Source organism: Dermochelys coriacea, chromosome 9, assembly GCF_009764565.3.
Source record: "Dermochelys coriacea isolate rDerCor1 chromosome 9, rDerCor1.pri.v4, whole genome shotgun sequence".
Lineage (NCBI taxonomy): Eukaryota > Metazoa > Chordata > Testudines > Dermochelyidae > Dermochelys > Dermochelys coriacea.
The window spans coordinates 102,668,699-102,681,647 of record NC_050076.1 but is presented as its reverse complement, the minus strand read 5'-3'; the positions used below and the strand labels follow the sequence as shown (position 1 = coordinate 102,681,647).

At 45.4% G+C, this 12,949-nt stretch overlaps 1 protein-coding gene across 1 annotated transcript in view; it reads left to right on the top strand.

Annotated features, from left to right (window-relative positions):
- The first annotated feature begins 785 nt into the window (after positions 1-785).
- The window catches only part of SLC6A14 (solute carrier family 6 member 14), a 92,343-nt gene continuing 80,179 nt past the window's right edge, over positions 786-12,949 (top strand). Inside the window, exon 1 of the mRNA XM_038415912.2 lies at positions 786-821. Coding sequence (XP_038271840.1) covers positions 801-821 — 21 coding nt within the window. The 5' untranslated portion in view covers positions 786-800. The remainder of the gene's footprint in view (positions 822-12,949) is intronic.

The window sequence follows — 12,949 nt, the reverse complement described above, 5'->3', positions numbered from 1 at the left end:
CACCGGCTTTCTAATCTCCCCTCGTGTGGAAGCGGCTCCATTCTCTGCTGAGGGGCAGCTCCCAGCTGTGGGTTAGAATGCTGGGTTTAGTCCGAGAGCTAGAGCAGGACGAAATAAATAGCCCTGGGCCCCAGGGAGCAGCTCCTGGGTGGGACAGGGGCCGCTCGGCACATGGATCTCCTCCGGCCCATGCACAAAGATGGTCAAGCTGCCTCTGCATCAATTTCTCTTCATTGCTCTGCGGCGCTGGGGATCGTTGAGTGGTGAGGGACCTGAAAGAGGGGTTGAGGGAGATGTGCATGGATCTATCCCTTGGGGGAATGCTCAAGGAGACAGTACTCGCATTTCTATGGAGCCCCTCCCCTCTGTGGGGTCCCTCCCACAGAGAAGTCTGAGGGGTGGCCAAAGATGGGGGCAGGGACCCCAGAACCAATGCAGAGGCAAAGGGTCCCTGGCAGATCCCCTGGGACTGTGGGGTTTGAGGGGAGAACCCTCTGCTCCTTTGAATAAGTCATCTCTCAACTCCTACTCTCCCCGCACTGAAAGGGAGACCCTGCGGGAGCTGTATGCAGGGATTTCACCGTTTTTTCCCCTGGAGGAGTGCAGAGGGGCAGAACTGAGAGGGATTCTACCTTACAGGGTCTGGCTTTGTCCTCACCAGCACTACAAACCCCAATTTCCAGTTTCCTGCTCCCAACTGCACTGCACTCCCGTCTGCTTTAAGGAACTGTGCGAAACTCCAGTTGGGCATCCTGTCTGTGCAGCTGAGCTGAGAAAGCAAAGGCCAAGAACAGTCATTAATGGGCACAGGCATTGTGGCGGTAAGTGACTTGTTTGCATACTATACACAATAAGACAGCAATGTTTAGTACAGCGTGTTCTCCCACAGAGGCCAGCAAGCCTGAGCATGTCTTGGCGCCCACTCAGCAAGCTTGTCCATTTCCTCTTGATTTATTTCAGACAAGAATATCATCTTGCCATCCCCCAGCTGGCTCATGTTATGTGGACACCCTTCCCTGCAGCCTGGCCCACATGGGCTGAGATGCAACCGAGCTGTTGTAAAGGGAAACGAATGCCCTAATTGCTGAAAACTTTCCCCAGAAAAGTGATTACATTTTAGTGTAAGCTGAGGCTTCCCTCTGTGGACATGCATGAACCCCAAAACATTTGAACAACAAATCCCTGAAGCCTGCACTTCCTGCGGCCAGCCTTGCTGGTCGGCCCAGAGCTTGCTTTCTCAAGGAGAATTCCAGCGGGTTTTGTGGCAAGGCAGGCTTTCCATCAACCAGGCCCTCCAGCTGTCCTGGGCTACAGTCAAGCTGGGTTTAGGCCTGTGCGTGGTCCGATTGCATCGTGCTCACTGGCTGCTGCTGGTCTTTCTCTATGGAGACAGAGCAGATCTCCACGCTAGGCCTTTCAGTGGCCGTTGCCAGTGCTGGTGCTGTTGACAGGTTTGCAGCCCCAGGCAGAATTTGACAGAGCTGCAGCTGAGCGATTGGTCATGGGCTCTGAGAGCTCTCCCAGGTAGATTTCAGAGTAGCAGCCGTGTTAGTCTGTATCCGCAAAAAGAACAGGAGGACTTGTGGCACCGTAGAGACTAACACATTTCTTTGAGCATAAGCTTTCGTGAGCTACAGCTTACTTCATCGGATGCATTCCCAGGTACAGTAACTTCTATCAGCCCCTTTTAGTCAATTTCTATTTGTGGCCACTAAGGGGGGCGGTGACATGGTTTGGGCTGTGATGTCAGGGAGTAGCTGCGGACCCTCAGGGGCTGTTTAACTTGCTCAGTGTTTTCAGAGACTGGCTTGGCTGAGAGCTGAAACTCCAGCCTGCTCAGACCTCAGTGATGCTGGTGGGAAGGGGAAACCGATGAGGTGATCTCAGCCAGTTGAGGTCAGAGGCTAGTTTACCTTTCCTTTGGGTCTATATCCTGTATGGTGCTGTCCCCGTTTGCAGGAAACGTTGGCCTTGAAAATCCCTTCCCATTCCGAAGTGGAAGGAAAGACCAAGCGACCCAAAACCTTCACCAAACAAAACATTCCGACGAGTTCCAACCGGGAATGTTCAAATGGAAAATTGCAGTTTTCTCATGAATTGTTTCATTCTGATCAAAACTGACAAGTTTCCATTTTGATTCTCCTAACTGAAAAATCAAAAAAAATTGATGGAAAGTGACATTTTTCCCATGGAAAATTTTGATTTAGAGAAAACCACATTTTCTGAAAGGAAATTTTTTCAATCACAAAATGTCCTGCACCTCTAGGTCTAGTGGATGTGGGCTGCTTTTGGAAGTCCATATAGCGGTGATGATTATGTGTGCGTTGTCTACCTGTGCTTGGATGGGTGTTTGAAACCTTTCTTCTCCCAGGCCAGCTCCCCAAATGTACTTCAGCCATTGTTGCCTCCAGTCTGAATTATGATGATACACTTTCTTGCGCTGTTTCTGAATACTTGCATCTCTGTAGTCCAAGGGAAAGAAGGAGTAAAGATTACACAGCTTCTTTCTGCCCAGAGATGGATAATCAAACCTGCACTGTCTTGTTTATGTCACATGGCAGCTCCTGCAGCCTGTAACCTCCTGTATATCCTGTACAGGTAACCCCACTGATTTGAAATCAGCATGGGCTTTGTATTCTTCCCAAGAGGACACATTAGAGCTGGCTAAAATCTTTCAGCCAAAAAACTTTCTGGTTGGAAAATGTGATTTTTGTCACAATCAGCATTGTTGGCAAGAAAATGATGATTTCTCCAGTTTTTCAAATTGAAAAAATCCAAACTGTTTGTTTGTTTTTTGGTTTTGTTTCAAAGCAATATTTTGAAATCATTTGAAATCATCACAAAAATCATTTTGCTTTTACTTAAAATGCAATTTCATTTTGGTTTTGGAAACCCAGAAATTTCAGTTTTCCATTAGATGGGGCTATTTTAGTGTTCCCCACCCTATTTCCTTCCAATTTTTACTTTCCCTTTTTTCTCCCACAGACAAAGGGGAGCAAAAATGGAGAGTGAGGGGAAAAACATTTTTCTACGCAGTTTGATATTTTGAACTGAAAAAGTGGGTGTGGGGGGAGGAGGAAAGGGGGAAAGGGGAGAATTTAGAGGTATCCTGCATTTCATTTCATTTCAAAGGGTCTTGCAGAAAAGCAAAATTTTACAATGGAAAACTTTGAAATGGAATTTTTCCCATGGAAAAGTCTTCAGGGGAAACCCCTGGTGTCCTCCTCAGTCTTCAGAAATGCCTACTCTTGAGAACCGGAGATCGCTACTCTTATTAGCGTCGGACGTTAGCAGTCAGCAGCACTTCTTCCCCAAGGCATCTCTGCTGTTTTCTATCACTGGCAGACATGACCAATGAATTGTACCAGTTCCACTCTAACTACCAAGACTGGTAGGACGTCTTCCAGAATCTAGACGTCATGGACTGAGATGGGAGACAGCTTTGTGCTGGCAACACATTGGAGCATTTATCAGACCCACATCCAAGTGAAATGAAAGCCGGGAGTGGTGTCAGTCCACGGAGCTTAGATTTCACAACAATGGCCTTGATCCTGGCTGAGCACCCGGAAATCCCCCTGAAGTTGGTGGTGACTGAAGATCCGCAGTACCGCACAGAGCTCTTAGCGTGTTATATGATTGAGTGACACCTCGGTCACCATGCCCAGAGCCTCAGCTCCTCATCTACTTACGCCACACCTGCTGGAAGATGCTGATGTGGCAGGATGGTTTTGAGCCAAGGGGCTTTGGCCTCTTTCTGTTTTGGTCAAAGAGGCGAGATGGCAAATCCAGGGGAGATCCCCTCGGCAGTCTGGCCCAGAGTTAGTAGTGCAAGACATAGACAGAGTCTCCGATGGACTACAGCCTTGGTCTTGGATGAAATACTTTGGGGGCTAGGGCAAAGACTCTGGGGAGGTCAGAGTTCATTTTTTTCTCTCACCTGGGTTGGCAATTTTCGAGAGTGTTCCTGTATTTGATCCTCCTGTCCCTGTTGGAATAGTCTTATAACAGAACAGAGAACATTGTAGATGATATTTACACTAGAATTCTAGGCTGTGGCTATTTAAGGAATTTTATAGGGTGGTTTAAAAATTCTATATGAAGCACGTAACTTTAAAAAAAAATAAGCGATTTCTTTTAGAGGAGTTTCCATAGATCCCTATTCAGTCAGTCCCTTTGGAATTGAGAGGAGTTTTTAAGGGCATGATCACAATTCTGCATGATACTTTCTGTAGCTTTCTCATTTGACACACCATTTGTATCTCATGCTACATGCCGAGACATAGTTTGTATCTAATGGTATAAGTTACCAGTGCAGCGCCATTAATTTCAATAGGGTTACTCTGGCAAGAAATTGGAGTAACACTGAGGTGACTTGGGACTCTTAAATCTACTGACTTAGAATGGGATCCAGCTGAATATACAAAGCTCACTCCTCCCAGCTGACAACCAGCAGTTCATAAGTGTAAGCAAACAAAAGTTTACAGTGCTACAAGCTGTATCTTTAAAGCAAAGATGCCTGGCTGAGGGATGCCAAGATTCAGCCTGGGGCTTGTTTTAAGAATGTTCAGTTCAAATATTTGATTAGTTTTTACAGTAAATACAAAAAAAAATCAACCCGAATCAAATGAACTGCTATAGTTCAAATGTTAAGTATCAAATGCAGATGCCAAACTGACATGAGAGAAAAAAGAAAAGCAGTACTTGTGGCACCTTAGAGACTAACAAATTTATTAGAGCATAAGCTTTCGTGAGCTACAGCTCACTTCATCGAGTGAGCTGTAGCTCACGAAAGCTTATGCTCTAATAAATTTGTTAGTCTCTAAGGTGCCACAAGTACTGCTTTTCTTTTTGCGAATACAGACTAACACGGCTGCTACTCTGAAACCTGACGAGAGAGAGAGAGAGAACAAAATACAGTATGAGAATCTTCCCTGAGGCTAAAAGAGAAAATACAGAGAAGCCTGAGCCAAACTGTAGGGCACATCCCCAACATGAAGGAGAAATGGGAAACCTGAATTAAAAATAGATACATATGAAGATTTATTGGGGATATAAGGTAGGATGCAATTGACTATTGTGGGGTTGAACATTTATGTAATGGGCATAACAAAAGAGAAAGATGCCACACTATTCATATATAGACAATGTGCAAATAAGATGGGGAGGGAATCCTATAAATAAAACATTATTTCTACTTCTGTTGTGTTGTCCACAGTTCTTTGGCTTTGTTGCAAAGCATTGCCCATATATCCTCCTTTCTGTAACATCAAAATATGAGTTTATCCAGAACATCATATGCAAAGTCTATCTGTTCTAGTTGGTATAGCTGAAACGGGGATTTTCAGTCTCTAACAATGGTATGTCACCCCTTTGCCAGAAGCCTGCATCTTTCGTTCACAGTTTGAACCAGCATACCAGGTTTTTCTATAAAATTTTGCCACAAGATGGCAGGCGAGTGCCTATCACCTGAACTCTGAGTCTAACCAAAGCTGAAGCCTGGTATTTGGAAACCATTTTTTTTTCTCTACAGTTTTTTAAACTGTGATTTAGGCCTTGACTGCTACGTGCAATTCACACTGTGGTCACCTGTCTGAGAGAAATTCTCAACCCCATTGATTTATTGCAAATATTTCACACAACACATGGCATTTTAAAGTTATTGTAAGGAAATTCTTATGTCTAATGACGTTCAGAAACTCATTTAATCAGATAATACAGATCCTTACAGCAAAATATGAAGTGAAAATATGAAGAAGCCATATAGAATTCAGTGCTTGGAATGCTGGAAGATTGCTTAGACAGAACGTTGAGCAATATGGTCCATCAAGACAATCAAGTTTAGTATGCGCCTAGGAACTTGGCACTTTGCAATGTGTTAGGAAGGCAGAAAGCAACCAGCAGACACACATGGAGCTGGTGTCTCAGTTCCTTTTAGAAGAAGAATGAAGCAATATGCTCTAGGTCTGTTTCCTTATGTCCATGTGAAGGTGATAGTGAATGATGCTGTCCAATAGGCCGGGAATGACCTCATGAGGTTATCAAGTCCAGCCCCCTGTGCTGAGGCTGGACCAAGTAAACCTAGACCATCTCTGACGGATATTTGTCCAGCCTGTTCCTACAAACCTCCAATGATTTGGAATCCCACAACCTCCCTTGGAAGCCTGTTCCAGAGCTTAACTATCCTGCGAGTTAGAAAGTTTTCACTAACATCTAACTGAAAGCTCCCTTGCTGCAGATTGACAGGTTTCAGAGTAGCAGCCGTGTTAGTCTGTATTTGCAAAAAGAAAAGGAGGACTTGTGGCACCTTAGAGACTAACAAATTTATTGGAGCATAAGCTTTCATGAGCTACAGCTCACTTCATCGGATGAAGTGAGCTGTAGCTCACGAAAGCTTATGCTCTAATAAATTTGTTAGTCTCTAAGGTGCCACAAGTCCTCCTTTTCTTTTTGCTGCAGATTAAGCCTGTTACTTCTTGTGCTACCTTCAGTGGACATTGAGAACAATTGATCCCCATCCTCTTCATAACAACCTGTAACGTATTGGAAGACTGTGATCAGTCCCCCCTCAGTCTTCTTTTCTCAAGACTAAACATGACCAGTTTTTTAAACTTTCCTCGTAGGTTTCTAAACTGTTTATACTTCTTTTGCTCTCCTCTGGGCTTTCTCTGATTTGTCCACATCTTTCCTAAAGAATGACACCCAGCACTGGACACAGTACTCCTGCTGGGGCCTCACCAGTGCTGAGTAGAGCAGGACAATTCCCTCCCAGGTCTTACATACGACCCCATTAATACACCCCAGAATATTAGTCTCTTTCACAGCTGCATCTTATTGTTGACTCTCATTCAATATGTGATCCACTATAACCCCCCAGATCCTTTTCAGGGTATGACTCCCTCGCTGGTTAGTGCCTGGTGTGTAGTGGTACATTGGATTTTTCCTTCCTAAGTGAAGTACCTGGCACTTGTCTTTATTGAATTTCATCTCGTTGATTGCAAACCAATTCTCCAATTTGTCAGTGTTTTGAATTCTTAGTCCTGTCCTCCCCAGTGCTTGTGGTGCACGGACATTGTGAGCCTGTCACAGTCACTGTCTGGAGGTCTGTGTAGCTGAGCAGTTGCACACCGAGCTTGTTTGGCTTTACCGTACCGCTCTTTACAGGGATTGATGAATCATGAAAGGCCAGCGCTAGTCACTGTGGCCTCAATTCTGTGACCTTTACTCACACTGAGTAGCTCCTTACTCTGCACATAGTGCCATTGAGTACAGTGAGACTCCTTTCAAAGTAAGAATAGCAAAATATGGCCATTTGTAAGTTGCATTTGTAGCCAAGCTTTGTCTGCATTAAATGGGTGTAGATTGCACGTGCATGAGATCTGGTTCTCTGTTTTCATTGTAGAGGGCCGTGCATGCCTGTGGCCTGTATGAACGACAACGGTAATAGTCCCATTGTGGATGCACAAGTCAGCAGAGCAGGGGTTGGACCTCCAGAGTTTCGGGGCCTGTTAAGAACGGGGCTTTCTGAATCTGCAATTCAGTATGCTTCCTGGGTGCCGTTCTCCCGGCATGTGTCCCCACAAAATCAATGCTCAAATCAGCTTCTGTGGTTACTGTGGAGAGAATATTTATCAGTCTTTGGCATGACTAGAAACCACCGGCTGCCCTTGGAGCAATACAGGGTTTAGAAATGCAAGAGACCCAGGGGACGTGCCCAAGTACCCAGACTGCGGCTTCTTGTTTCAACTCTGCTCCATGCCAAACAGAAAAGAGTCCCCAGTCAGGGCCTGTTGAAACCAATGGAGAGATTCTCATTGACTACAGGCCTCAGGCTCCTTCACCTAATTTTAGTTACATTCCTCACCATAGTGCAAGGCTGAGTCCATCCGTCCCTCACCCCTAGAATGCCAAAGAACAAAATTCCCCAGAGTGTGTCAGCAGCAGCCTTCGCTTCAGGTCTGAGCCTGGCAGAGACCTGTGATTCAGGAGACAGCCAGGCTGGGGCCTCACCAGTGCTGAGTAGAGACAGTTCTCCGCTGAGGCAATGATTTGATGCTTTGCAGGAAACTGGCAGTTTGGAAGTGTGAACAGTGGCACTCACACTTCATGGTAAGAGCTGGGAAAGTTTCCAACCTTGAGCTTGCTGCAAGAGACCAGGAGCATGGAAGAGTCAGAGCAAACTCCTTGCTGAACATAAAACTGATCTTTCCTGGGAAGCTAGTAAAGGGGGGAAAGTTTATATTGTCCTTATTATTGTTGATTAGTGGCAGTACTTGCCCGGTTGCAGGAGCTTTCCGGACACACTGTCTAAGATGTCTTGGGGACATCCAAAAATCAGTTGTTTGTGTCTCAGAAATGCCTGCTACATCGAACAGGGTGGGGTTTGCATCCAGGCCTCATGAATCCTATGAATAAATACTTAAAGTTCAAGGGCTTTTTTGGTTGCAAAATACGTGAAGCAACTGTGAGCTTGCCCTGAAATGCAAAGGCACTTCAGTAACCACTGGTCCAGTAAAATAGTGCTATTTAGCTACACAGTGAATTTGAGGAAAAAGTCAGAACATGAATGATATTGCCCTGTTCATCTGCCGAGACCCCTCCCATCACAGCTGCTGCCAGGATCAGTCCTTGAACATTTCAAAGCTGCCCACTGCACTTGTCCACTGCCTTTTACATCTGACTAGCTGCCTCTAAAGAATTTCCAATTTGCAATATGAATATTTTGTCTCTGCAAGGCATAACATCATAAAATAATCCTGCAAGCGAACATCTAACACAGCAGGGATGTGAAATGTTTCTTGCCCCATTTCTCCCTGCAGTATTCATAGATGCAGCAATGACAGGCATGTTAGAAATGCACAGAGACTTGCTTCCCTCTTCTTTGCCATTTTCAAAGCCTCATGCCACTGTTTAAAAAACAAAAACAAAAGTACTACAATAAAGCAGCCTGAAGTGAAGGATCCAGGATTCCCATGTCACGTGTGATAGACCAAAAGCAAATTATTTCCTTTTACCAACTTTCTCTTTGGAGATGTGGTGCCATCTTCCCATATGAGGAACACTTTTCTCTGAGTGCTGTTATCATCTTGACACTGGCTCCATTCTCGATTGCTTTGCAGTGCTGGACCTGAGCACTGTTTCCTGCCTTGAGTTTCTGTCCACCTTGTAAGCAAGTCATCCAATTTCCAGGGATGGGGCCAATGGATGTAATCCCAGGAGCAGCAAACAATGTGCATCACTCCATTACAATGCAGTGCATTGTTTTAAGAAGGCATGTTGCCTTGAAATCAGAATGGTTTTACATTTACTCAACAAAAGGAACGCTGTGCAGAGGGAGAATTGATTTTTTGAGACAGCAACTGTTTCTGCTCTGGCTGGAAAATTTCAAAAAAATGTTGATTTTAATGTTGATTTCAAAATGTTGATTTTAAAAAAAGGCAAAAAAACCAAACCCACAATCATTTTGCTGGAGTTTCCCCATTTTTCACCATCTTTAGTTTCCCTGTGAACCATCTGTAGGAAACTCCCAAGCTTCTATTGTGCTGTAGCAGTCAGTTCTCCATGTCAGAAAAGTTTGATCACCTTCATCTCTTTTCTTAGTTTCATGCTAACTAGGGAATGTCTCCTGGGCACTTCCTCATTCAGTGACTCCTCATTGCTGCTGCTCTCCCAGCTCATTCACTGCTGGAGCCAGGCTGCTGGGCTGAGAACAGGGTACAGGCTTGGTCTGCCTTTTCAGCTATTGCTTGGAAAAACAGTTAATTAACGGTAAGGGGACAAGCCCACAATAATTTTATCTTCACACCCTCTTCCACTCTGCACATAATTGGGCCAAGGGATATAGTTTTGTTTTTCTGCCATGAGGCACCAGCTGTGCATTGCTGGCAGCTGATGCATGGATGTGGCTGCAGGTTTAAAACAAACAAGAGGAAGTATTTCTTCACACAATGCACAGTCAACCTGTGGAACTCCTTGCGAGAGGATGTTGTGAAGGCAAAGACTATAACAGGGTTCAAAAAAGAACTAGATAAGTTCATGGAGGATAGGTCCATTGATGATTATTAGCCAGGATGGGAAGGGATGATGTCCCTAGCCTGTTTGCCCAGAGCTGGGAATGCGAGACAAGGGATGGATCACTTGATGATTACCTGCTCTGTTCAGTCCCTCTGGGGCACCCGGCACTGACCACTGTCGGAAGACAGGATACCAGGCTAGATGGACCTTTGGTCTGACCCAGTCTGGCTGTTCTTAAGTTCTTATCACAAAGGCCCAGCCAGCCAATCACAAGATGGGTTTGGGAAATTAGTGTCCACATCTCAGAGTAGCAGCCGTGTTAGTCTGTATTCACAAAAAGAAAAGGAGTACTTGTGGCACCTTTTTGCGAATACAGACTAACACTGCTGCTACTCTGAAACCTGTCATTATGCAAAGCACTGAATTTAGCTGTATAGAGTGGATTTGTTAGTCTCTAAGGTGCCCCAAGTATTCCTTTTCTTTTTGTCCACATCTCTACTCTGTACAATACAATTAACCCAGTTAGGAAACAACAGGCCATTACTGTTGCTGCTGCTATACTGTTATGGAAACACCTCTGAATACAGCCCCAAAGCTTTGGTGACCAATGATTTTCCATCAGTAAACATTGATTTGACCTGACACACGCAAAAGCGTTCCCTCTAATTCCCCGCCCCCGCCCCCCAATGTGCAGAATGAATTTTATGTGCACCAATATGGAGGCGATGTGTGACACATCACCTTCATATCAGTGTGCACATAACAAAATTCACGTGGTGGGGGTGGGGCCAAGGGGTTCATAGTGTGGGAGGGGGCTCAGGGCTGGAGCAGAGGATTGGGGGTGTAGGGGTGTGAGGGTTCTGGCTGGAGGTGTGGGCTCTGGGGCGGGGCCAGGGCTGAGGGGCTCAGGACTGGGGTAGAGGGTTGGGGTGCAGGGAGTGAGGGCTCTGGCTGGGGGTGCGGGCTCTGGGGTGGGGCCGGAGCTGAGGGGCTCAGGGCTGGGGCAGAGGGTTGGGGTGCTGGGGTGTGAGGGCTCCGGCTGGAGGTGCGGGCTCTGGGGTGGGGCCGGGGCTGAGGGACTCAGGGCTGGGGCAGAGGGTTGGGGTGCAGGGAGTAAGGGCTCCGGCTGGGGCCGGGGATGAGGGGTTTGGGTGCAGGAGGGTGCTCTGGGGTTACGGTGGGGGGAGAGGATCTGCCCCAGCTCTCTCTCCCTTCAGCAGCACCTGGGCTGGGAGGAGGAGGGGAGAGGTGCCTCTCCCTGCTGTGGCAGCTCCAGGGCTAGGGGGCAGGGTAGGAACCCCCCTCCCCATCCCCAGCATATTTGGGCTGGGCCTGGGTCCAGGCTGGGCTGCTCCAGCTGCACCTGGAACTGTGACTCTATGGCTGGGTCCGAGCCGCAGTAGAGTTGGGGTTGGCGTGCCCTGGCTGGGGCAGGATGGGGGCCGGGCTAGGTTGGGGCCAGGGGAAGGGGCGCCCCTCCCCTGGCTGCTTCCCGGCCGTGGCAGGTTCCCAGGCAGGTCCCTTGAGCATCTGCGCATCACTAAATAGGCTGCTGCATTGCTGTGCAGCTTATAGGGACCTTGAGTCACCACCAACCAAAAAGTCTGTCAATAATAATCAAAATGTACAGCTAGGCAAAGAGAGAGCAATGCTGCCTGCAAACTTCTTAGAGCTGGATTGAAGGACATCGACGTTGCAAATTTTACATGTGATGTTGACAATTTTGTGCTTTAACAAGTACAAAGCTTTCACTTTTTGACTCTCAATGTCTGCCCTTAAATATTGCCTGCCCCCCAACCCCCCAGGTGTTCCATAATTTCCCACAATTGTGAAAAATTTAAATTGATAAAAATAAAAAAGCTTCAAAATAAAAATCTATATTATACATCACCATTATAAAAAATAAAAATGAAGCCTGTCAATTCGAACTATATTTAGTGATACATTTGAGAACTTCACTGTCTTGTAGAACACAATGAAGTGGAAGGAAGTCAAGGATGTGTGGACAAATTTTTTATTGTGCAAAATACATTCATGCCACTGGTACACAGTTGTTTAATAGAGCCAAGTGAATAACTGATTTATTTTTTTTTTTGGTTTACTGCTCTTACTTAAAAATTGAAAAAAATAAAATGTTTCTGATTGACCTGAAATGAAAGAAAATGTTTCAAAAATTTTGTCAAACCAAAAAGTTAAAAAAAAAAAAAGCTTTGAGTTGAACTAAGTTTTGTTTATTTTTCCAAACTTTTAATACCATCTTTAAGATAATCAAAATATATTTTAAAACTAAAAGTAATTTTGAATAGAAAAAATTGAAACATTTTGTTTTGAAAGGATTGAAGCACTATATTTGATTTTGCAGGGTTGTTTTTTTTTTTAAACAAAAACTATTTGGCAGATTTGACATGAAATTATGAAAAGTTTTGTTCAGCTGGTTCTGCATTTTTCAGCTAAAAAAAAAGTTTCAGACAAATCATCTCCCTATTCCAGTAGCCTGTTCCTTCCAATGGAACATGGCCTGTTCTGTTGAGAAGTCGATTCCTGGTGTGCCAGGCATCATGTGAATGTACTACCTATTCTGAAAAAGCAGAGCTTGTACTCTAAGGGCCCATCCAATACCCACGAGAGACATTGGGAGTCATTCCTTTGACTTCAATGGGTATTGCATTGGGCCTTTGTCCTACCGCTGGTGCTGGGCCCAGTGCAATCAGTACCCACAAAAACAAGGGGGACATGGATGTATCTATCTAGTGCAGAGTGAAGTTATCATCTGGCAAAATTACACGAGCCAACTCTAGAAGGATGGGCACATTGGAAGGCAGCATAAATACATTCCCAGCTTGCTTTGAGTTTACTGCAAGATGATAGCCCAGTGATATGGCCAAAATCTTCAACTCTTATAGATTTCATGTTCCCTTCCCCCCCCCCCAATTCTCAA